Source organism: Takifugu flavidus, chromosome 20, assembly GCF_003711565.1.
Source record: "Takifugu flavidus isolate HTHZ2018 chromosome 20, ASM371156v2, whole genome shotgun sequence".
Classification (NCBI taxonomy): domain Eukaryota; kingdom Metazoa; phylum Chordata; class Actinopteri; order Tetraodontiformes; family Tetraodontidae; genus Takifugu; species Takifugu flavidus.
This window is the reverse complement of record NC_079539.1, coordinates 9,906,281-9,930,818: the sequence shown is the minus strand read 5'-3', so window position 1 is coordinate 9,930,818 and position 24,538 is coordinate 9,906,281. Positions and strand designations below refer to the sequence as shown.

At 41.6% G+C, this 24,538-nt stretch overlaps 1 protein-coding gene across 6 annotated transcripts in view; it reads left to right on the top strand.

Annotated features, from left to right (window-relative positions):
* si:ch211-196i2.1 (collagen alpha-1(I) chain) overlaps positions 1 to 24,538 on the top strand; it is a 49,260-nt gene that overhangs the window by 6,033 nt on the left and 18,689 nt on the right. For 2 of the 6 annotated variants that reach the window (XM_057019254.1, XM_057019255.1), the window contains exons 2-27: positions 3,112 to 3,259; positions 3,360 to 3,518; positions 4,316 to 4,508; positions 5,166 to 5,297; positions 5,381 to 5,461; positions 14,736 to 15,410; positions 17,064 to 17,108; positions 17,324 to 17,443; positions 18,529 to 18,567; positions 18,658 to 18,711; positions 18,804 to 18,857; positions 19,535 to 19,642; positions 19,889 to 19,942; positions 20,060 to 20,113; positions 20,223 to 20,267; positions 20,459 to 20,512; positions 20,734 to 20,778; positions 20,890 to 20,943; positions 21,052 to 21,096; positions 21,177 to 21,230; positions 21,317 to 21,361; positions 21,955 to 22,008; positions 22,710 to 22,754; positions 22,832 to 22,885; positions 23,626 to 23,733; positions 23,918 to 23,971. In XM_057019254.1, coding sequence (XP_056875234.1) covers positions 3,112 to 3,259; positions 3,360 to 3,518; positions 4,316 to 4,508; positions 5,166 to 5,297; positions 5,381 to 5,461; positions 14,736 to 15,410; positions 17,064 to 17,108; positions 17,324 to 17,443; positions 18,529 to 18,567; positions 18,658 to 18,711; positions 18,804 to 18,857; positions 19,535 to 19,642; positions 19,889 to 19,942; positions 20,060 to 20,113; positions 20,223 to 20,267; positions 20,459 to 20,512; positions 20,734 to 20,778; positions 20,890 to 20,943; positions 21,052 to 21,096; positions 21,177 to 21,230; positions 21,317 to 21,361; positions 21,955 to 22,008; positions 22,710 to 22,754; positions 22,832 to 22,885; positions 23,626 to 23,733; positions 23,918 to 23,971 — 2,573 coding nt within the window. Of the gene's footprint in view, positions 1 to 3,111; positions 3,260 to 3,359; positions 3,519 to 4,315; positions 4,509 to 5,165; positions 5,298 to 5,380; positions 5,462 to 7,474; positions 7,714 to 9,622; positions 9,942 to 11,205; positions 11,308 to 14,735; positions 15,411 to 17,063; positions 17,109 to 17,323; positions 17,444 to 18,528; positions 18,568 to 18,650; positions 18,712 to 18,803; positions 18,858 to 19,534; positions 19,643 to 19,888; positions 19,943 to 20,059; positions 20,114 to 20,222; positions 20,268 to 20,458; positions 20,513 to 20,733; positions 20,779 to 20,889; positions 20,944 to 21,051; positions 21,097 to 21,176; positions 21,231 to 21,316; positions 21,362 to 21,954; positions 22,009 to 22,709; positions 22,755 to 22,831; positions 22,886 to 23,625; positions 23,734 to 23,917; positions 23,972 to 24,538 lie in introns of those variants that run through there. The other 4 variants (XM_057019256.1, XM_057019257.1, XM_057019258.1 and 1 more) reach the window with 4 other exon arrangements.

The following is a 24,538-nucleotide window of genomic DNA, read 5'->3' as shown; positions in this document are numbered from 1 at the left end:
AAATATTTAAAATCGACCAAAATATGAGTCTGAAGGAACTTCCTGCACACTCCAGAGATGGGGTTGTATGGGAACGCTACAAAAGGATTCTCCTGAACTGAATGTCCCCAGGAGTCTTCCATCATTCTGACATGGAAGAAGTTTGAAAACCATCAGCACTCTTCCCACAGCTGCTTGTCTAACTGGATGAGCAAACTGGGGAAAAGGCTGTTGGTAAGAGACGCGACCAAGAAGGTGAGGGAAACCTAAGGAAGGTAAGCCATCACTGCAGAACTCCAGCCAGAGACTGATGCTAAAGAGGCCAAATGAAAGCCTGTCTGCAGTAACAGATGCCGTAATAGCACAAAAGCTCACCTGCAACCCAAGTAAATCAGTAAAAACAATGATGACGCAGATAAAAGCGGCCCTGCCATGAGCTTGTTCTCCACCTCTCACCTGATGGTGATGCATGGTGCTTCTTTATCCACTCAGTAATTAATATTTCTATATAAAGCTCCTACGGATAAACAAAGCGATATTTAAACTAAATACACTCTCCGTTCAGGACCTATTTCCTAATGCAGGATGGTGATATAGATACCTTCCTGCAGCTTCAGATCAGACATGTTGCTACACAAGCGTTTTATAATTCAACTTAAAATCAGACTCCAGTTGTTTCTCCATCTGTGATCCAGTGCTATTTTGCTCAAGAGAGCGACTAAAACTGCTAAAAGCAAACCTCTGATGGATGGAGTGGATTCCCAAAGGTCAGGCTGACTTACTGTGTTCCCACCTGGCTTTGCAGTATCTCACTCACTAAGCATTAGAATACAGTTACTACGTATATCAGCCCTCATGTCACGCCTCATTTGCTTTCAGTTCAGAGCCCGTCGCTGAATTGCAAAGATAGAATGAAGCTAACGTTTGACACTCGCTTTGCCCGCAGCAAAATTTTGATGGTTGCAAATTCTTCCCAACTCTAGCCTTCCATATCAACATGATCGCTGCTATCCACTCTTGCACAAATCGCAGGGAATTTCATCCTTAGGGCAGCGCTTCATCCACCGGCTTCAGAGTCCAATGTGAGGGTTTTTTTTGGGCGACCAGGGCAAGTGTTGACTGGTGCTCCTGTACGATTCCTCTCCCTGAAGCAGAACTGTGCCCAAGAAATCATGGTTTTTCTGAAGCTGTTCGTGCAAGGTTTTAGCAAGTCTGATAATGGGATTTAAAAGAAACAAACAAACAAAAACAAAACAGATCATCATAAAACACTCAGATATCCAGATGTTAACAGTGTTTGATCATTTTCAAAGTTGGATATTGTTCATGCTATGAGATCCTATTTGTGTGTGTGTGTGTGTGTGTGTGTGTGGTGTGTGTGTGTGTGTGTGTCTTCTTTCTAGCCCACTAACAAAGTCAGTTTAGAAAAGGTTCAGTCTTATCTATTGGTGCTGTTATAATGTTAAAAATCACAGAATACAGCACCGTTTTCTTTACTTTAACATGTTCTGCATGACCGCTGTGTTTTTATCAGCGTATAAATGGAGATCTTTAAAACGGAGACCACTGAGCAGCATGTATTCCAGCATAATACAGCTGACATCGGGGTGGTACGGTGGGTGTGTGGTGCTGGGGGGGTGTGGTGCTGCTGAAGCTGTGTGAAAGTTACTGCACCAGGACCACGTGGCGGTTGTTGTCGATCGGGACAGCAACAACTTTATTCTCATCATCGACAGTGACAGAACATCAGCAAGAAAAGGGCACGCCTTCATTTCAAAGGTAGATTAACATACCCCCGCCCCCCCCCCACACACACACACACACCCTTCCCTGTGGGTTTCTTATCTTTAATTAAAGTTGGATGAAGATTTTCCCTCAACTGTTCAATAAACTTGTCCAAAACTCAGGTTATTAAATATTTCCTTAAATACACCAGATGTAAAAAGTGGTGCGGTGAAGAGGATTGTTACAAATTGCGAACTTGAAGGTGATTAAGAAATCAAGCATCATTTCTGTTTCCCTCATTTTGGGAAATTTGCTGACATTGTTTTCGCGTTGAGTTTTATATTCTCCCATCTGTTCAGTGTTTAAACACATCATATTTCTTTGGTGTCTCTGTGTGATTTACATCAAAGGATATCTGGCAGCATTCATGGTTCTTATTTGCATGCTATGGGATGTTTTCCTCGTATGTGGAGCTGATTGAAATGATCTTGGTTTCATCCAACTGATACACAGAGCACAACGTGTTTGTTTCATTTGGGCCTTGCATTAGTTTGCCAGATGTGTTGATCTAGGATTCATGTTTAAGGCAATAAACCGTCACCACTCTGAACATGTTGTGAGCCTAAAATTGTAAACTTGAGAAATGTTTTTACAATTTTGTGGAAAAACTCTGAGTTATAACAAAAGCAGCGGATTTAGAATAAATACAATACATTTTTTTTTAATGTCGTTCAGTAAATGCAGTGGCCAGGCAACTCGGACTACATACACCATCACTTTTAGGTTAAAATTGATCTGTTCACTGGCTCGGCAAACTTTTGAACTTCTACTTGTGGCAACTGTCTAAAGGTTAGAAGTCTAAAGCATCCATTGCCCCCCCCCCCCCCCACCCCACCTCCTTTGGTCTTTGTCCATATATCTTTGAGACTTCCTGAACTGTTGGAATGTAGGAATTTTAAGTGCCATTCTTAGGACAGGAGAGCAACATTTGACACCATAGCAGTTGCAAATCATTTTTAGACCTGTTTGTAATGGTTAATTTTCCCAAGTTTCACACTTTGCTGCTGTACATCATCCTGGTCTCACATGATCCCATTGGGATTTAACTTTGAAATGATTTCAATTGCTTCCCTGGTTCTTCAGAATAAATGTCATATTTTCGATAAAAGGACAGTCATGCATCCACAGGGAGACTCTGTACAGATGAGGATCATAACCTCCACAGCCTGCCTGTAGGCACAACAAAATGAATGGCACTTTAAATGATTGCATGTTGTAAAACAGCATTCTAGAATAATTACCTTCCAATATTTCAAAAAGCCAGGGGATGGAGGGGATGGCGTTGGCAGGGGACCAGAAACCTCATCTTTGACATGTAATGATCTTTCTTGATTTGTGTGGCTACAGGTGAGGTGAACATTCTACAAGAGCTTTCTCCACAGCTGCTAAACAACAGTGAGACCTCAATGAGCACCGAGGACAGCAGATGTCCAGTCCTACATGTGGGACAGCAATCAACTCTCGCGGTCCCTCTTCACCAGTTCCTCACTGATGGGTATCTAGTGACGACATTTTATACTCTCACAAAAGTCAAATCTAGTTGTTGGCAAAAAGCTTTGAGGACAGTAACAGTTGAACGTGGGTGATTTATTAAGATTTGCAGATGAGTTCAGCTTGCTGGTGCAGCTATGGAGTCGTCAGAGAGACGACCGCAGCCTTTTGACTGTCCTGGGCTTCGACCAGCGCGTCCTGTTGCAGCTGAGGACGAGTGCCAGTGTCATCGTCTTCAAGGGACCACAGCAACAGCACTATGAGTGAGTCCAGTGGGTGCAGAACATGCTACAACTTACCAGCAACAGCTTGGCCTGTGTTCTCCATCTTACTCATTGTTCAAAGAGTCCTGATGCCAGGAGATGACCTCATATTTCAGGTACTTTGAGAACCTGTCAAGCCCTTTCTTGTTTGCTGGTTGACATGTTTAAAAAGCATTTGTAAAGCACTGGCAAGTTCTCTGATAATTGAAATAAACTGCTGCGTTTGTGTGTGTGTGTGTGTGTGTGTGTGTGTGTGTGTGTGTGTGTGTGTGTGTGTGTGTGTGTGTGTGTGTGTGTGTGCGCGCACACGTGTTTGGCCGTCCCCGGTGAAATGATTTAATGAAAGTGTTTTGGCAGGTTTTGCCTCGATGGGAACTTCAGAGCGCAAAGCAATTCATCACATTTAAACAGCAGACAGGACTGGGCCCGTGTACCCCTGACATTTGGACTTGTTTTTCTTTTCCCCCTTTTTTTTCTCCTCTTTTTCTCAAGTTGGTTACAGATATAAGTATTATAATTGAATGCACACTATGATGTGTTGCATGCAGGTCATGTTAGGTTATAACCAAAAATGTACTGTAGCTTGTTATGTCACAGGACAGTTTGCTACCTTGCTGATGCAGGATTTATAGTCATTTTGTTATCAGATGTTGTTGCTAGGCTAATGCTGCTAGGCTAATGAGAACAAAAAGATAATCGCTGGTCAAAAAGTTGTTTTGTTTTGGGGGAGAAAAAAGTGAAATTCTGTCCAGTTGGTGGAGAAAAACGCATCCTGACTGATGACCCAATGTGTGTAGGGTCCCATTCTATGGTCTCTCCGATGGAAACTGGCACCATCTCGCCATCGGCGTCTCTGCTAAGCGCCTGACCTTGCACGTGGACTGTATCCAGCTGCTGAGCGTGGCCTGGGAGTACCGTGGGATGGAAAACAGCACAGCTGGACTGCTCATGGTTGGGGGCATTATTAAGAGCGATGAAACCCCATTTGAGGTACTTGAGGATCCTTCCATGTCTGCCATTTTTACAAAATACACGATTATAAACAAAGGATCTAGGCTAATGAAAACCAAGAACATAAGAGCCTGTTCTATAACCCTCGTTTAGTGGGCAATTAGGAAGGCAGCAGTCAGTCAGACACGTTTTAAAAGCCAGATTTACATACACAGGCAGCACTGCCATTTACTCCCCTTGTTGAGGGATAGGTATGTGACTTGGCTGGTGAAGCTTTTGCACAATGAAAGAAATGTGCCTTATAAGAAAAGATTGCTGTCCAGCTCACACAGCAGGTTATTGTAATCCAATGAAAACCCGTAAAAATGACGTGTGCTGATCAGCACTTCTTATAAAAAAAGGCATTAATTCTAGTCATGGTTAAATTGTTACCACCTTGTAATGCACCTGCCTCTGCATTCTGGGCATCTCAGTAAAATGTATTCATGAGGCTTCAGGACTCAGATCACACTGCAGCATCTGGATTTGTTCTCCTCACCACATCAAAGGGACGACTGGTTCTTCTGCTGAGAACTTTTCCACTCTCAAATAGCTTGTGTCTCCAAAGTAGTGTCAGAATTAACACTCAGTCTTATGGTGTTGTGCTTTGTCATCATTTGTATGTTCATTGTGTGTTTAACTCTTCTTTACACACAGGGTGATCTCCGACAGTTGACCTTCCTGATGGGTGATCCAGAAGCTGCCCAGCAGCACTGTAGCCATCATCCCCCCGGCTGTGGTGAGGTCCCTCTGCCTGCCACTTCCATAAACACCAAGAGCACCATGAAGGTGTGGAAATATGCTTGGAAAAACAGGGACATAGGTGGATCTACTGGGTTTAATAGAAGCTAATTGTGATCTTTTTCTTGCAGATTGTCAAACCATCCTCACGAAACATGGTGGATCTGCTCAAAAATCCCGAGAACGAGTCATTTCTCAGCTCTCAGAGAAATGTAAGTTGATAGAAAATATCAGTGAACAGTGGCAGTGTCATGGGCAATTAAAACAAATGTTGGTAGAATTGCCCTAAAGAAAACCAACACGACCAGGAAGCAAATCCATTTTGCTGTCTGACCTCATGAATTTGTGTCTGCTTGCAGACTGAATGATTTCGTGTCATGAAAGATTGGTATTTTCCTTAACGTGAGCTTTCTTAAATGTAAAGATTGGGGAAAATCTTCACTTCATAACGATGACGGGGTTTTCTAGTATGCTGGCCAGGCAGCAATCGTAACAATCGTAATCGTATCGTAAGCATCTCCTGCTTCAAAAACGTCTGGATAGAGTCTCAAAGCCAGATGTTTACTCCCGCACTTATAAAACAAATTGCCCCAATAGGACCAGCACATGCTGAATACAAAAGTAAAGTTTTAAGCAGGAAAAAGAAGCACTTTTCATTTCAGGTTCTAAAATGAAATCTGGAAGGAAACGGTCTCCATTTACTGGGGAGTGAAACTTACCAGAACATCCTAAGCTAAGGCCAAGCGGCTGCTGTTCGTCACGTTATACCTCAGTGGCGTATATCTTTACTTAATGTGTGCTTAGAAGACATATACGGTATATTTTCCCTTAAATGATTAAGAGATTATCACTTAATAGAGCTTTTAAAATAATTATTCATTTTAAAATGGTAGGAGTAAAATCTCAAAATCACACCAGACAGACAAATTAGACTCTTAGAAGTCCTTTGAAATCAGCTGTAAACGCTGCTGAAACGGCGCTCGCTCAGTTAATCTCCTGCCGTCTTTGTATTAAGTGTTAAACACGCCTGGTTGGCAAGGACTTTAGATCAACATAAAAGTACAAAACCGTGACCTGCAGTTTATGGTCATGCTTATGCAGCATATTTATCTGTTTTGTAGTTGGTTTTGATTTTAATAGTTCAAAAAAGGACATTAAAACCTTTTACAGCCATTATCTTACTAAACACTGAAAAGTTTACCTAATGTTGGCTGTGATATACCCGTTTGGTAAATGTAAGGAAGGTACAGTGTAACTGCTGTTGGTATTTTTTTTAAAAATACAGGAAATAAAAGTTGCAGTATTGCTGATAGGTGCTCATTTAAATATTGTGAGTGAACATGGTTACTTTTATACTTTGATGCATAATACTCCTTACATAGTGCTGTGAATGCTGAATTCTACTTGGCTTTTAAGGGCCAATAGATGCATTTAGTACATGTGGTACCTTGTGGAATAAACTGTACAATCCTCTGGTTGTTTCAGTGGCGACTGTGTGAAATATGTTAACTGCAGTAATGTGGGGCAATTACCTGAGGCCAATCTCATTATATATATTATAGCCTGACAATTTCCCATTCTATAAAGTTAATGTCTTAACATTTTTGTTTTTGAGAGGTGTGTGACGCCACCTGATAAAATCAGTATTTGTTCTGTTTTTGGGGCAGCAGTTCACTCTATAGGGGACGGGGCGGGGTGTCCCAGAGCCCCCGGTTCAAGCCCCGGTTAGGGACCAAAATAATGGGGGTAGTACAAGATTTCAGTCTTGTGATTGTGGCCAAAGGGGCAGCAACTCTGCTATGTTTGTCATTATTTTCCATATAATAAGACACATTATTTCACAGAAATCCCAACTTAATTACTCATGGACCTGGTCAGGATTACAACTTTGTGCCCTTACCAGTCAAAGCACATGCTCAAGATTTGATTTCCTACCAGCTGTTTTTTGCAAATGAATGTTTGCCATATGGGACTGAAAACCCTCATCTTTGCGCCACGTGGAAATATAAATGAGGTCAAAACCAACAGGTGGACTTTGAGTGATAGTTGTAGTTGTTTTAACCTGTTTAAGATGTCTCTAATATGACTACATTCCAGTTGTCTCTGCCCTGTCTTTCTGAACGCGTTTCTCTTGTTTTATTGTTCCTAAACAATTACAGGCGTCCTGGGGGCTAAAGGGTTGGGCTAAAAATCCGAGATTTAGATGAAATATTTATTGCGGTTGTCGTCAGTGCCAGGGGAGTGTGTGCCTGGAGTGTGTGTGGGAGTGTCTGCCAGGACCAGGATCAACCTCCTGTGCAGGGGTCTGCTGTCGATAGACTTTGAACAGAGCTGAGGAGCCGACAGAGCTGAAGTGTCTCCTGCAGTCATGCTTGACCATGCAGGATTGTACTTGCTCCTGGGATGCCTGCTGCTCGATTTAAATGGATTAGAGGTGCAAGGTCAGAGGCAACCGAAAGGGAAGGTACCGTAGGCTCTTTTCATTCTCGTGGTGATTGCTCTGCACATTATGGGAAAGATTCAACTGATTTTGTTGGAATGATTCACGTTTAATTGTGTGTAACTGCCCCTTTTTTAACCATGTTTTTTTCCTGGTTTGCACCTGCTGGTAAACTTTGAGACAGCTATTTAGTCATGTCACAATCAACGATGTCACCTTGTTTAGTGTCAGTTTACAAAACAGCATTTAAAAACACAATCGCAGCTTTATTTACAGCCACTGCTACAAATATTTTACCATACTGTTTCTGAGTTGTAAAGAATGTAAGAAGTATGTGGTGTTGACACCTCTAATCCAGATTTTCTTTCTGAGTGTGTAGTTATAGTCAGGCTGAAGCATTTCTGTGTGTGTTCTATTCAATAATCAGTTGTTTGTGATTCATCAATTCGCTTTGTGGAGCAAAAATATCACAGTGATCAGTTTCTACAGCATTGGTGTCCTCTTAAATTCACTTTAAATGAACAGAAATGGCCATTTTATTAATCATACACATACATGATTGAGTAAAAAACCAGGAAGCAAGATGTTTTGGTAACTATTTAATCATCAGTGTCGTATGGACCCGATATCCCTGATATTGATGTGAAGTGACACATGAAAAAGATTGGACATACATGTAGCTTGTTTTGCGATCCGTCAGGAAATTCTTAATGAACATAAATATTTATGTCTGCAGCTGACTTGTTGTTATGTTGTTTCGATGGAAAGTAAAGAAAATGTGGACGTGGAGGCTGGCTATTTCGCACAAAGGCAGCTGCCCACTCAACATGCTCATAATCCTCGATTCCCGGACCGCCACTAGCAGTGGGGTAGTTGTTCTCAACACGGTCGTGGGTGGTCTTGTTGCGAGGAGCAAATCCCTGACGACATGATGGTTAATACTATGCTTAACCCGCCAAACTACTGAACTCCACGAGTGCTGTGCACGACATTTTAGTGAGCATATACATGCACAGAAATGTCCACAATGCCTGCAAGTCTTAACTTGAGGACTCAGAATGAATTAATACATCACCCTAATCAGTTGTTATTTAGTATCACAATTATTCAACAGCTGTTTTCATTTATATGTGTTTTATTATATTTTGTTTGCGTTTTTACACATCCAAACGTATACCAGATGAAGCTTTTCATCTGTTTTTTTTTTGTTTTCAAGTCACTATACACACTAACCCACCCAGACTGCAGAATTTGCTATTTCATTGGCGCTGTTGGAGAACCAAGACTTCATTGTCTGCATGGAGGCCACATGTCTTGATGGCAGTGATGATAGCAGCAGTAATTTTGTCAGACTGTGAGGCCGTCGTGGACTTGTCACTGCCCGTGATGCAGCTGTTTGATGAGTGTCACGATGATGGATGGAGTCCAGGTGTACCCCATTAATATCTGCCCTTATATAAGTTTTCATTGTCCCCCACAAATATGGTATATGTAACTCACACTTTCAGAAAATTATTTGGATAATGTCTGGTGAGCATGGAGCATGAACCAATCACTTCTCACCACCATCAAGTGACACCATATCCTGTCATGTGTTTGCCCCTATTTTTCATGAGCCACAGATGTAAAACTTTCAATGTATACAAAAGGTCGATTTCTCTTAAATATTGATCATAAATTTGTCTTAGTCAGCACTTCTCTGCTGGGATAAACCAGCCACCTCACAGGTTTGGCATATGAAGATGCTGCATGGTTATTACTCAGGTGTGCCTTAAGCTGCCCACTATAAAATTTACAGTTTTATTACACAGCACAGATGTCGCTGTTTTGAGGGAGCGTGCGATTGGCATGCAGACTGCAGGAGTGCCCACAAAAGCTGCTGCCTGTGATCTGAATGTTCAATTCTCTACCAACCGGCCTCATAACTGCAGCTTACATGTAACCCAACGGCCCACGACCTCCACATCCAGCATCTTTACCTCCAAGATCGTCTGAGACCAGCCGCCCGGACAGCTGCTGCAACACTTGATTAGTGTCACCAAAGAATTTCTGCAAAAACTGCCAGAAATGGTCAGAAACTGTCTCAGGGAAGCTCATCTACATGCTCCTGACTGCAGTTTGTCGTTATAAGCAACCACGAGTGGGCAAACGCCTACATTCAATGGTGTCCGGCTATTTAGAGAGGAGTTCTCTTCACGGATGGATCCTGGTTTTCCCTGTAAAGGGTAGATGGCATGTATGGAACAGTATGGGTGAGTGGTTTGCTGATGTCATTTTGGATTTAGTGGCACATTGTGGACAGGCTTATGTTATAGACAACAAACACAGGCGCATCCGAGGGCATCTTGAGTGCAAAGAGATGCAGTGATGTGATTCTATGGTCGATTGTTCTTGCATGGGCATGTCACCCACTGAGCAGGTTTGGGATGCTCTGGATCTGTGTTTACAGCAGCTTGTCTCAGCTTCTGCCAATGATATGTACACACAAATGTTGTCCAAGAACAACATTCCACAATCAACTCTACGTGAAGGAGATGTGAGGCGAGGTGTGAGGTAAATGGTGGTTACACAAGATACTGACTGCTTTCCTGCTGCGACCTCCCCGATACATTAAAACATCACATTTTAGAGCTGTAATAATGATGCTGTCTAATATTCAGCACCTTGATGAGCCGCACTGGCCGGCAAAGGAGAAGTGCTCGCTAACCCAGATTCAGACAGATTTATCAACAATATTAGAGAGACTAGAAATTGCCTTTATATTCTAGTTCAGTATAGATCATGGTGAGAGTAGGATTAGTTCCTCAGTCAAGTCCAACACAGATATCACATCTACTGTATGCTGAAGGTGCTAGTTAAGACTGTCTTGCTTTTAGGTAGTATTGGCTAAAATTAATATTTGTTTCTATAGTAGTATATATAGTTTCAGCTTACTTGTTAAAACATCGCCAGATAAAAGTGTTGGCGAATTGCTTGACATGATAATCAGACGTAGAGGCACTATTATTAGAGAAGCAATACACTGTTTTCTACTTCCTGCTGCTGAGTGTGAGGACGTCCTCGCACACCTTTAGGTGCTGCTGCACATGTGATGGATCTTGCTTTGAAGAGTTGTTGCACCTGACTTAAGTGTGTAGATGTGCCGCATTTAAAAGTGTCTAAGCTCATGCTGCTTTTTTGCATTTGTAGATGTGAAGTGGTGATTAGGGAATACTTTTCACATATTTATAATTGAAAACTACTGCATTGGTGATTAGGTTTTGTGCTAAATTATGCAGTTATAGATGTTTTCATTAGAGAAATGTGTTTCTGATAGGCAGCCTCAACCTGTCCAGATTTTATGTTTTTTTTGCATTGATTACTATCAACTGGAGATTTTGTACAGTGTACATTTTATCAGACACAGTTCCATAATCTAGCCTAAAACCCGAGTCATTACAAACACTGAACTAAAATGTGTTTTCCACAGTTGATGTGAGTGTGGTCTCAGCGTATGGCTGAGTAACAACTGTGCTGTGTTGCAGCAGGTATGTTCTGGGCTGCATTCTTACGGATGTGGTGGGAAGATAAGCTGGTGAGACAGCACTGACCAGAGGAGATCTAATATCAGCTTATCAAGTAAGGGTGGCTGTCGGACAGGGGACAGAGAAAGGGGCTTTGTGTTCAGACGGGGAACTGTGTGTGTGCGTGTGTGTGTGTGTGGTGTGTGTGTGTGTGTGTGTGTGTGCGTGTGTGTGTCTATGTCTGTGTCTGCATGATTTTTATGTTATGATAATGATGCCAAGACAATATTTCTCTCTAAAATAAGGGGAGGATCTGCATTTGTTAACAGTTTAGTCGCCCCAACTCCTAAAATTTGTAGGTTATAATTCTAGATTGTTAGATTCAATCAATCAATCAATCAATCAATCAATCAATCAATCAATCAATCAATCAATCAATCAATCAATCAATCAATCAATCAATCAATCTTTATATCGCATCTGTTACAATCATAATTGTTTCTAGACCCTTTCCAGGAGAGGAGAGGAGAGGAGAGGAGAGGAGAGGAGAGGAGGAGAGGAGAGGAGAGGAGAGGACAATGTCGAAACATTGTCGCTGGTCTCACCATATAATCATGTAACTCTGACATCTTTGAAATATATCTGTAGTCTTGTATGGGTGACTTCTTCATAAAGTCATCATGGTAATTAATTTATTTATATTATGATTATACGTCAAGCGCTGTATATATCTATATATCAAGGCTGTCCTGCTCTCCATATGTCTTTCAGCCTAATTTCAGTGCTGTCCATTAAGACTATGAGGTCTTTAAACAAAATTAACAACCCTTTCTTCTCCTCTGTTGAAAAAAAGCCTCTCTTTGTGGTTCCCTGAGGCACAACATGTGTTCAACTGCGTGCGTGTGTGTGTGTTCTTGTATGTGCTACATATTTAAAATACACATTTTACTGGCAAGGTCAGAACATTTTTGGCAAGTGAGGACATTTTGTCTGGTCCTCACATCTTCAAAGGGCTGTGTGAGGGTTAACACTTGGTTTGAAGATTATAGTTAGAACTGGGGTTAGATCATGATTAGGGATTAAGCCGTGATTAATTTACGTGGCTGGGGAAGGCGTTATGTCTATGAAAGTCCTCACAAAGATAGAAGTACAACGATGAGTGTGTATTTGTGTGTGTGCAAGTTTGAGGCAACTTCCTTTTACGTGCCCCTGCACAAGCACACAAACACACAAGCGTATGCACAAGCGTTTGTCTGCAGAAATCTACGAAGCTGTAGGTCCTTAGCATCCTCTGTGGCATCAATGTTTGGGATGTATCTCTGTGACATCACTCAGTAGTTTATGGCGGGCTGTTTTAGTAGCGTGGAGTCTGGCTTACAGGACGTCGCCATCTTGAGCTTTAGGAGCCAGAAGTAACTGTATTTGGATAAGAACTGCAGGAGGAATAAGGGGAGGGTGTCATTTTTGACATCTGTGCAGCCCACCCAGAGACTGTAATGTACGTCTGCCATGTCCATCTAATAGACACGCCCCCGATTTTAAGGGATTAATATCTAATTAATAATGGAAATAGTTTCAGATGGACCAACAGATCATAATTTAGGATGTTGAAATTTAGCTGTTGACATGGACATGAGTTGTGAAAATGTCTGAATGAGTATTTCATGACTGAAAGTGAATGGGAGTGGATTGGAGCCAGAACCGCCCCCAGCGGACATGTGTGGTATTGCACATAACGTCACTTCTGTGTTGGACTCAGTTTTCACGTTAATCTTTTATATAGAGTCTATATATATATATTCACAAAGATTTCCAATTGATTTCTGTCCTCATTGATACTAAAAATAACAGCACATACATACATACATACATACATACATACATACATATACATACATACATACATACATACATACATACATACATACATACTACATACATACATACATACATACATACATACATACATACATACAGTTAAAGGTGATGGCTGTTTGGTGAATGTCAGATTATGTTGCAAGATACATTATACAAGGCTGCTGCCTAAAAAAAAGCCACATTAGTTCTGGTCTGTTCTGTCTGTTATTATATTGGGATCTGAGTGCTGTGCACCTTTATCATCATTGTGTTTGTTCCATCAGTGTTTGTTCCTCCCTGCTTGTGCCTTCCCTCTCTTCTGTCTCCTCTCCATGACCCTTAACCCTAGTTATCCTCAGGTGTCTCACCTGAGTTGTTCTGGTGTATTTAAACCTGCTTCTCCTTCGCTCCTGTGTCAGATCGTCTTCAGAGAAAGCCTCCAGTGTTACCCCTCAACCTTGTGTTAGTTGATGACTGTTTGGCCTGATCGTTGCCATGATTCTCTTTGTCAGCTGTTTGGAAGGCCTACTGGTACAACCTTTGCCAAAAAAAATGGCACGTTTAGGTTAGGTTAGGTTAGGTTAGGTTAGGTTAGGTTAGGTTAGGTTAGGTTACGTTAGGTTAGATCAGATCAGCCAGTCCCATAAAAAAATTGTTTCTTGATCTTTACTGCATATTTGTGTTTAATCATAACATGTTCTGATCAGGTTTTTCTTTAAAACCACAAAGCTTATATTTAGCCAATTAAATGCTCAAACACATATGTTTTAAACCTTGCACATGCAAGGTATGCAATGTTTGAAATTAGGAAACCAAAATCAAAGATTTTAATTAGAGGAGCAGCTGTCCACAGAACTAAAAAGTGCTGTGCTGAGCCGCTTTTGATGGCAGACAGTCAGTAGGAACTGACTTCCCAAATTAAGAAACTATTTGTCTTAAAGGCAGATACACGCCAGATGTCAAATGAGCACCAATGATTTGCACTTAAGACGCCAGTGCAGCTGAAGTTGGAACATTTTCAATCGTTCTTTGAGTTGTTTTTGTGTTCAATAATAAACACATAACCAACCACACTTAATCAGGAACAAGTAACTCAAAGATGATCTTTGATCTTTTAATATCAAGTGGAAAACTGCTAAATCTAGAGACAACACATGATACTCTCTTTAGATTCACAGACTATGAAAGGAGTCGGTTGGTTTGTTTCTTTTTTCCATAAAGTTTACAAATTGCCTGATTTAATCAATTGTTTGTTCCTTGGTTATTAGGCTGAAACGCCCTCAAAGGAGCATGTTTACATTTAGATTTGGCACTACTGTGTATTCCATTGTTAAAGTCACATGAAGTTTATCATTATTGTACAATGGACGCTTGTTCTTGTAAATATATTGAGGACCAGAGATGTTCCTTGTCTCACACATGCTGGGAGCACTGGAGGACACTACAGGTTACTGTTCTTTCTGTTTGTAGCTCTTCAAAAAAAACTTTAATGGTAACATTTTCTGTTCCATTCCAACAAAAAATGGGATTCTGTAGGCAGACATTTAGCTTTTAATTATATATATTATTTATATTAACCTTTATTTTAATTTGAGCCAAGACTGCACAAAAAAACACTACTAACTAAATTAAAATGTGAAAAGTTCTCTCATTGATCCCATTGACCTCTGTTTTTATCTTCAACAGCATGTATTTCAGAAACACGGACATTTACACCAGGATGGGACGATGCCTTCAGGGTTCAATATTTCCAGAGGGTCAGGTGGTCGCGGTGGCGTCGTCCTGGTGGATGAGGACACTGGTCTGATAAATCACCTCTTTCCCAACAGAGGCAAAGTTAACCATCACTTGAAACCTGTCAGAAACGGACACTTGGAAAACCAAAGAGGGAAACCAGAACAGTCATCAAAACTGTTGGACGAGAACATTACCACAGACAAAAAGACCGACTCCAACGGAGGGACCATCTCCCAGTTTCCAGGAAAACCATCTGACAGTCTCACCGAACTGGATGGTGAAAGTCCCACCAAGGACCCCTCATTAGGAATTTCTGAACTTCCAGGGATTTTTTCTGATGGACTGACATCAGGAGACGCTAACGTGACAGATGAAACATCCAAGCGGGTCTTTCCTGAATCTCCCATCATCATCTCTGGTCCTTCAGGAAAGGCATTTCCTCAGAACTGGAGATCTGTGACCAGTGACCAGAGAGCCAAACACATCAGTGACCTGGTTGACAAGGTCTACTCCCACTTGTGGACCCTCACACCCAGAGAGGGACGCCTGGTCCAGGGCTCAGATGGCAAAAGCTACCGACTCGTAAGAGGACCACCGGGGTGGATGGGTCCCCCAGGAGAAGATGTGAGTCCTTCATTTATTTTTCCATCACCTCTTATTTTAATGCCACATTTCTTTTATTTAGTTATTTTTAATTAGTTATTTTCCTAGGTAACTAACTGAGTTAAAGTAATGTCCACTTTAAAGTTTTATCTGAATTAAATACATACATGTCAGTATTTAAAGTAATCCGAGTTAAACAGGATTTGTGATGGTAACTTTTGAACCTGATCAGTACAGAAACACATGTTGGGCAAAAGCACAGTTCAAGGTGTAAATCAAATCACTGTAAATCATTGTTCCGTAGCACATAAATAACAAAGGCATTTCTTATTCCACACGCCCGCATAATAACCTGTTTAAACCTGGTGTGTTCCATGTCTGTGTATACAATAACTTTTAAATCTCAATGAGAGGATGCTGATGGAGTAGAGTTTACATGTAAACATAGCAAGTGAGAATCAAGCTAACGATAGAGAACATATATTTCATGGTTTGTAGGTGAAGGGTATGCCTGTCTCACAGCCAACATCTGTTACGCAACGAGCGTGATGGTTTCCAGTCGTGTTCTGATCCTTGTCTGATTCTGGCAGATAAGAATTACATTGTTATTACATGTTGAGTTTTTTGTGTTTTTTTTTTTTTTTTAGCAGATTTAGATACATATTTCATATTTGGTGCAGAGTGCAAACGTTCAGCAATACTGAGAAATCTGAAGATTTACCGGCTCTGAAGGAGAAGTCAACGTCGAGGCAGACAGAACCAGAACATCTGGCCACATGGACTGTGGGTTCAAGCTGCAATAAAACCCACATGGTCACCAAAGCATGATTATAGTGATTGAAGCCAGATGCACGGAACATGAAGGAAGACATCCTGTTGAACTGCAGGACATGAGAAGAGCGAAGGATGGTTCTGAGCCAAGTTCCCTTTTTTGGGGGGGTGGACGGGGGTGACGACATTTCTAATAGGATTCAAGAAATCTCATAGTTTAAGGATGCAATTAAACCATCAATTTCCTCTGCAGGAGACTTCAGAAGAACAAAAGGTCACATCCAAACTTGTAATCTCACCTGAAATTGGAAAATGAGTTCAACCCAGTTTTTGTTGTTGTTGTTTTTAATCATCACCTCAGGGGTCACTGATTCAACAACATTATCCTAACATTACTGTGGATTTAGTTTAAGACTTTAGGCAAGACTTCTTTCACTCTTTGGAGGACCAAGTGGCCTAATGGGTGAGGTATCGTCTGGAGCTGGGGATTGTGGGTTTGAGTCCCACCTGGGTTGAGTAAGTGAGGTTTATGGTGGCAGAGGTGGGTTTGCTGGTTTGAACCCCAGACCAAAATGGCCTGGACTTGGTGGTGGTGGCGGCACGGCTGCAGGCCACCACCTTGAGCAGAGCTCTCTGGGCACCGGATGCCAGCTGCTCTCCTCTCCTTTGTTTGCATGAACACCCCACATACAAAAAGCTTAACAACTTTTTTGTGCAGCTACCATGTGAGCCTATAGCTTTTAATTGACTTTTAATGGGACCATGTTTTAAAGTGTTATTTAAAGTGTTTTTTATGACCCTTCATATTTCAACTCAATTTTCTCATTTGTATTGTAATTATTAAAAGCCTAATTAATAAAACAGTTCGAGATGTTTTATTGAAAGCTGTAACTGTTTTCACAGGGCTCTCCTGGTGATCCTGGTCAGCCTGGATTTAAAGGAGATCAGGTATAATCAACAACATTATGTGTAAAGTTATTATATCACAATCTATTACAATCCAATTATGGTCTTTCATACGCAGAAATAATAGGCAGTAATGTGTGTGTGTGTGTGTGCGTTTGCATATTTTTTTGCTAATGTAATGTTATAAATAAGGTATTATTATGTGGCTTGACTGTATTCCATTCATATATGTACCTTCTTTTAAAAATCTGTTTCAGGGTCAGATGGGCCCTGAGGGGAGTCATGGGAGGAGGGGGGAGCCGGGACCTCCAGGTCCTCCTGGATTACCAGCCTTCTACCTGTGGAAAAACACTGTGGAGGAATGGGCTGCTTTTCAGGTAAGCACACATTTATGAGGATAATTCTAACAATATGCCGTTTGGCGTAGTTATTCCTCCCTTTCAGTGTCAAATAAATGTTAGGGAGAGCCAGCTACCATTATAGTATAGCTTAGTATAGCTACCATCCCACCTGTGCTGTCACAAATGTGCGTCTTTATAGTGTTGAGGTAAGCTGTATCCCATATAAGGCAAGTGCTGCGTTACCTCATCCGTGTAGCATTAGCTTCGGAAGTGTAACCCCCAAACCTTTTTTTCTGACAGGAAAAAAAGCTTGTCAAAATGATGAAATGTACAAAAGTTTGTTACATATATATAAAAAACAAACACGTAGCTCCATCTGTAGGAGTTGCAGGGCTGGAAGTCGGTGAGGGGGGGGGGGGGTTCTGAATCAAGTCCTGGTTGTGGACCAAGAATGGGAAAGTGGGCTGTTACCCAAGAGAGGTTCTGGGACATTGAGCAATGTCCTGAATGCCCAGGGGCCTTTACTGGACAGCTTACTAACTCTGAGGACGTGCCAGGACACCTTTAGAGCACTGCCGAGGGACCCTTGAGCAAGGTATCGAACCCTCAAGTGCCCATATATAGCCTTGCACCCTGCTTTTACCCATATGTCGCTGGGACAAGCTCCAACACCCTCCCCACGATCCCAAAAGGGGAACAGCGCTCAGGAAAACAGGAACCTCAGTGTACTTTTGTTTGTTGTTTTATTCTGGACATTAAATGTCACATAAATCCTAAAGATGTATGTGGTTGGGCAACTTCAACCTCTCCAAGCCACAGATACGTGCGTGCAAACGTCCGCTGATATCCTCATCTGTTGAGTGCGTCCCCCGTGGCCACAGCTGTATGCTATAGAATACACACATCTGTGCGTCCGCATGCCTGAGAGCTGCACGAGCAAATATACCAGCAATATCAGCCTGCTTGTAGTTTGGGGAGGTGATTTGCTGTGGCGTGTGCCCTGAACCCGAAACTGATGCGTACCGCCGACACATCTCATCGGAAGAACGCCACATGCTCTGTATAAATCATGTATTATATATATTTATATATACATCTAATCATTTTCCTGTATCTTTTAGCAAACAAATTTGTACCAGTTACTCTGTGCTGGTTGGCCTGTAAGTATGCTACAACTTATTGTATATGTTAGTGTGTTACATTATTTTATTTTATTTTCCTGAGGGTGTTTTTTCTCTATGAGCTTGCAGAGTAGAGAAGGCCCCGAAGGACCACCTGGAGAGATGGGCAGGACTGGCATACCCGTAAGAAATGAATTGTCAAAATAATGAAACTAAATATAGCTTTGGAGTCAGAGGTGGATAAACACATTGAAACATTGAAACTTTGTTTTCAGGGGCCACCTGGGGAACCTGGGGACAGAGGAAGTCCTGGGAGGCCAGGGGACATGGTACCAACACCACCACTTCCTCATCCAAGAGAAACAAAACAAGTTTTTTATATTTTGGTGAAGGGTTCATTGTTTAGAAAATATTATATTAAAATAATAGATTAAATAGTAACTTTTTTTTATTAATTAGCATTTTTTGAATACCCACAAAGATGGACTTTTATTGTTTTTTTTAATTTTTATTAAATTACACGTATTTAATGCAATATATAATATAATTTTTTTTCAGAGGAGGAAACTGAGCTTCTGATGATTCAAATAATGCTGCTGTTAGCCACCAGCACCTGATTCCCTCCGTTCAAATCTTAGCGCTCAGGAACAACAAAATTTACACTGTATATTAGAGAAATGCTCAGTTGTACATGTGCGTCCTGAAACGGTTGCCTGGAGGGAGCAAAAGAAGCCTGTTTCTGCATGTGTAACATCACAACCATCAGCACTGTAATTCAAAACATGTCAGTAGCAGCACAGGTGCTTCAGCGCGATCGTGTCTGCGGGCAGATTTACGTGATCCTTCTGAAGAATGACGGAAGTATCGGTCATTTTATTGTCCGTTAGCCTAGTGACGCTAGGTAGGCTGTGTATGCAGTCATTTTTATCGGGCTGTTTCCCTGTATCTTGGGAAGTTGGGGTTATATTTCATGAAGTTACAGAGTTGAATTCATTTTCTCTGACAGGGTCAGAGGGGTCAAAGAGGCCCTCCGGGCAGAAGTGGGGCCCCAGGGAGAGATGGTGAGGATGGCAATGATGGTGAGCCTGGGCTGCCTGGTTCTCCTGGACTGCAGGTGAGTATGTTCCATTGTGATGGAGGATCCTCGTCTTTTTTCTCTCAACCTCAGATTTTGCCAAGTTTAGGAACCTTGTTTCCATCTTTATTTGGTTCCTCATGACAGGCAGCTACTTTACAAATGCTGGACTTTATGTTCGGGGACAGTGGCCTAAATATTGACTGTGGCAATTAACACTGTATCTTCAATTATTTTCAAACGTACACATAATATGTTCTTCCTGAAAAAGTTTCTGACCTTTAGGGCCTGTGGGGATACCGAGGAGAACGAGGAGCAAAGGGGGAAAAGGGTGATGAGGTGAGGAGTGAGACATTGTTGCTTCTCTACTTTTTAGAGTCTTAAAATAGCAACTAAAGACCACTGTATACATGATAACAAGTTTGACTATCAACGGACCATTTCGGGACTCTACAGGGCTATATTGGCTTCAAGGGTCCGGGAGGTGACATTGGAGACCCTGGAGAGAAGGTCTGCAGCGATTTCTTTCACGTTTTCGTTGGTTTGAAACCACATTCCCAGTGGTCCATTTCTACAACGGGATGATAGTTAATGTTTACTGATTTCTTTCTTTCTTTAGGGCTCAACCGGACCACCTGGTCCTCCCGGTCCAGTTGGACTCCCAGTAAGTGTTTTAGATTGATGCCACAGATAATAAAATCAACAAATCAGGGATTTTTCTTATATTCACAACGCTCACAAGAACAGTCCATATTCATAATTCAGAGACATTTTGATAGATTAAAATTCTAAAGTTTGAGAAAATATATATTCTTTCAGAACTAGCAGGTACTATAAAAGTACTGTATTCTGCAGGGGCCAAAGGGATTTAGAGGTGGAACTGGACCTGAGGGCCCCGAGGGCCCTGATGTAAGTCATATTTTGTGTGTTTTAAACTGCTTCGGATGTTCAATTTGTACTAGATACATGTTTGTTTTCTCAAATCCTATAATTTCCAAGGAGTTGTGATTGTTTTTCTGACCCAGATTGTTTAGAAAGACGGTTTGTGTGACAGCAAGGATGTTTATGTGTTTAACTTTCATCATATTCCCTTTATAATGCTTGTTGTTATTTGGGAATTCATGTTGCAGGGCGAGAGTGGACCAGACGGGCCACCGGGGCCCCCGGGGCCACCGGTAAGCTACATCAGATCCTTCAACAGCAGAAACGACACCTGTTATATCGTAAAATGTTATAGAATCAAATCGTCCCAAAAATCGATGCGATTGTGTCTCCGTCTGACGCAGGGAGCATCCGGCTTTACGGGACATGTCGGTGCTCAAGGAGTTAATGGCTCTAGGGTACGGCTATATCACACCACACACGGTGTCCCCACAGCTTGACAGGTGTCATTAAGGTGCACGATTCTTTCTCAGGGAATCTAACGCTCATTTTTATCTTTTCCTGAGGGGGAAATGGGAGCAGCAGGTGTTGGTGGCCACAGAGGCCCGCGGGTGTGTAGTTTAGCTCAAATATTCAGCATTTAGCGTCGATATCCATCATTTCTTTTGCTAAATCTCTTTCTCTGAAAAAGGGACCTCCCGGGTTAGACGGACAGGTGGGACCTCCAGGACTCAGGGGGCCCCAGGTGAGTTCATATTAAGGCAACACACTATCCTGCTTTATTGCATACAGAATGGAATTCAAATTGATCAATTCTCTGCATCCTAATAGGGTCGTCGGGGGAAAACGGGTGCTCCTGGACCTAAAGGAGCTCCTGTAAGTTTATTCTTACCGAAAAATACACATTCATTTATTTAGACACCATTACTAGCTAAGCCCTACACTCCCTGTATCAAAGCCAGACCCAGTGATAGTGACACTAGCAAGGATAATCGACGTCTGATCACTTAAACCCGGTTATCAGCCGATGGGGCCACAAACCCTCGGCACCGTCCGCCTCCACCAGCCCGTTACGTAACTGCTGCTAAAAATTAACAGAGTAACAGTGCTCTATATTTGGTGCAGCTCTGTTGATGATAAAGGGAAGGATTTCCAGCCAAACTTCAGCCACATCTGGAGATAATAACCGAAGAAATATGTGAGCAGCTGTCAGGTTAGCAGAGATTTATTCCAACAGCGAAAGGAAATGTAAAGTACAGGAAAAAAAGACAGGCGTGCTCTTAAGGTCTGTGTCACTAGAATTAGAGAGGCATATTTCACGTGACTCAAAATCCCAGCGTGTAAATGGAGAGCAACTTGGTCACGGTCCAAATCCAATAGTTTCAGGTTTCACACGAATGTGCACGTCTGGCCATTAAAGAGAGAAAGATACAATATCAATATTGGTTTTCCTCCCTTTTTAATTTAAGGGGTCTGCGGGACCCGTCGGTCCCCGGGGGGATCCTGGATTTGAAGGGCCTGTGGTGAGTTACTTCGAATATTTATGGGATGTCCTTATCAGGTGACCTAATATAACATGAGCACACATACTTTGCTCTCGTTTGCTCTCGTTTTTGTGAAGAGGATCTTTTTTAATCATCTTAATTCTTCATTTTCACTCTTCCCAGCTATGATGTGATCATAAAAACCGCATTAAATATGCCTGTTGGCATATGTTTTTGGCTTAGAATTGTATAGAACCTCATGTCTAATAAACTGATTGAAAGATTACACACTGGGCAACATATTTAGAGTCAAGAGGCACAAGACAACCAAACCTGAGTGTTTAAGATGAGCTTTGCGCTGGGATGGAAGATCGTGATCCTTTCTACCATGTTTTATTGTTAGACGTCTCAACTCCAGGAGGTGGAGTTGACTTAGTGGGATGTCATCCGTGATGGCAGATTGGAAGTAATTTTGAAGTCAGGAAATCATTTAGTATAACGACACACACTCTGCAGCGTCAGAGTTCCATCAGCTCGTCGCTCCTCAGAGCTTCGGGGCTGGATGAAGTCAGACACTGGTTTCCATTTCCTTTTTGGCAGTGTCACCTCTTCAGATGGTTTCTATTCTTTGGCGTGTCTTGTAGCCATGTCTTTGATTTCACTTGTGCATGCTGTAAAGATGTTTTTACAAATAATCATCAAATTTCCCACTGTCGTTTCTTGATCGGCATGATTTACAGGGGATTCCTGGGATAATGGGTCAGATGGGTTTCCCCGGACCAAGTGTAAGAGCCCGCGATCATTTGCAAATATTACACCTGTAAAGAAATATTTATTAAACTGAACAATCTGTTCATCACAGGGTCACAGGGGGCCAGATGGAGAGAAGGGAGAACAAGGACCCAAGGGTGACAAAGTAGGTTGAAAGACAACTTTGCAGGGAAATTCTTAAATTTCCTTTGATGTTGTTTGTGGCCATAATTTTGCTTGTCCATAAAAAAGGTGTTCAAATGCATATGAATGACAAATATTCAAATCTCACTCACAGAAGATGAATAAATAGTATTTTAATAATTTTACTATATATTCCAAAGCAGTAGAGGGGGGGTCACATAGGATTCTGCACATGTTCAGACACAATGCAGTCCGGACTTCATTACGCAAGATAAAGAGGAGGAATACAGGCTTTAAAATGTAGTGGAGATATCTGGACACTGGCGCAAGGGAAACATCCAAGCAAACGAAGGACAAGAACCATTAAAGAAAATCGTTTACCATAGTTAGAATTCAAACCAGCTGCTAACGCAGGTGATGCGATCATGTGGGGATTTAAATATAAGAAAGGATACCAGAATAGGTTCAAATGAAGGCAACCTTAATTATATAACCTAAAGGAACCATAATGGATAATACTGAAATTATAATTAAATGAACATTTTTATCAGGCACTTAATCACAAAAATAAGCCTCAGTCACCTAAAAGGCACATTCATTTTAATAAGTGTCCAATAAAACATTTTACTTCAAATACGGTTCTATAAACTATCTGACCTGTATATGTGTGTGTATGTGCGTGTGTGTGTGTGTGTGTGTGTGTGTGTGTGCACGCGCTGAACATTCATGTGGTGCACGATGGTTTTTGTGTGTTTATCACAGGGTATTCAAGGGGCGACAGGCACTATGGGTCCACAGGGAGAGAGGGGCCCCATTGGTTTCCTTGGTTTTCCAGGCCCCGGGGGTCAGCAGGGCCCGGCGGGCACTGAGGTACTGAGGCACGTTGGCAGGAAAAGCTAAAGTATATTTTTCAAACACTGATCAACACTTTCGGTCATTTATCTGTGTAAATAAAAATATACTTGCAATGATACACGACTTTTAATGAGAAAAACAAAGCTGGTTGGTAATGTGAAAAAGTGAAACAGCCTTTAATTTATTTTTTTCAATTTAGGGCCTAAATGGAGAATCTGGGCCTCCAGGGACCCAGGGAAGTCAAGGGTTAAAGGTCAGTGATAATTTGTTATCAATACCACCTATAAGAACTACAAATTAGTCTGTGTAAATATCATATTTAAACAGCAAATCAGGACATCTACTGGTACATGTTTAAATTTATCAGAGCAGGTGAATGTCTGCAGTGATGCAAATGTATCACGCGCTCTACTGTTATTGATGTTGTCACCAAAACTCTATTCTTCATTGACTGGGCGGAAGGCGCTTGTTTCTCTATGTTAGTCATACTGCTCCCCCTACTGGTGAATGGCTGTACTGCCACGTTGGTTTTACTGCTGTTCATGTTGGGAATTTTACTTAGTTAGACATGACAAATTAATTCATATTTTACTAAATCAAATTATTGACAGTACTTTGGCCCACTATTCTTTGACAGAGGATAAAGGTTTTGGTAATCAAAAAAGCATTATGGTCTGTAATGACAGCATGCAGAATCCATTAAAATGGCCACTTAAAACAGAGAACATAAACACTTGGAATACCAACAGGCTGTACATTAGTACCTGCAGTGTACATTAACTCGCAAAAGGGGGCGGTGGCCACACACACACACACACGC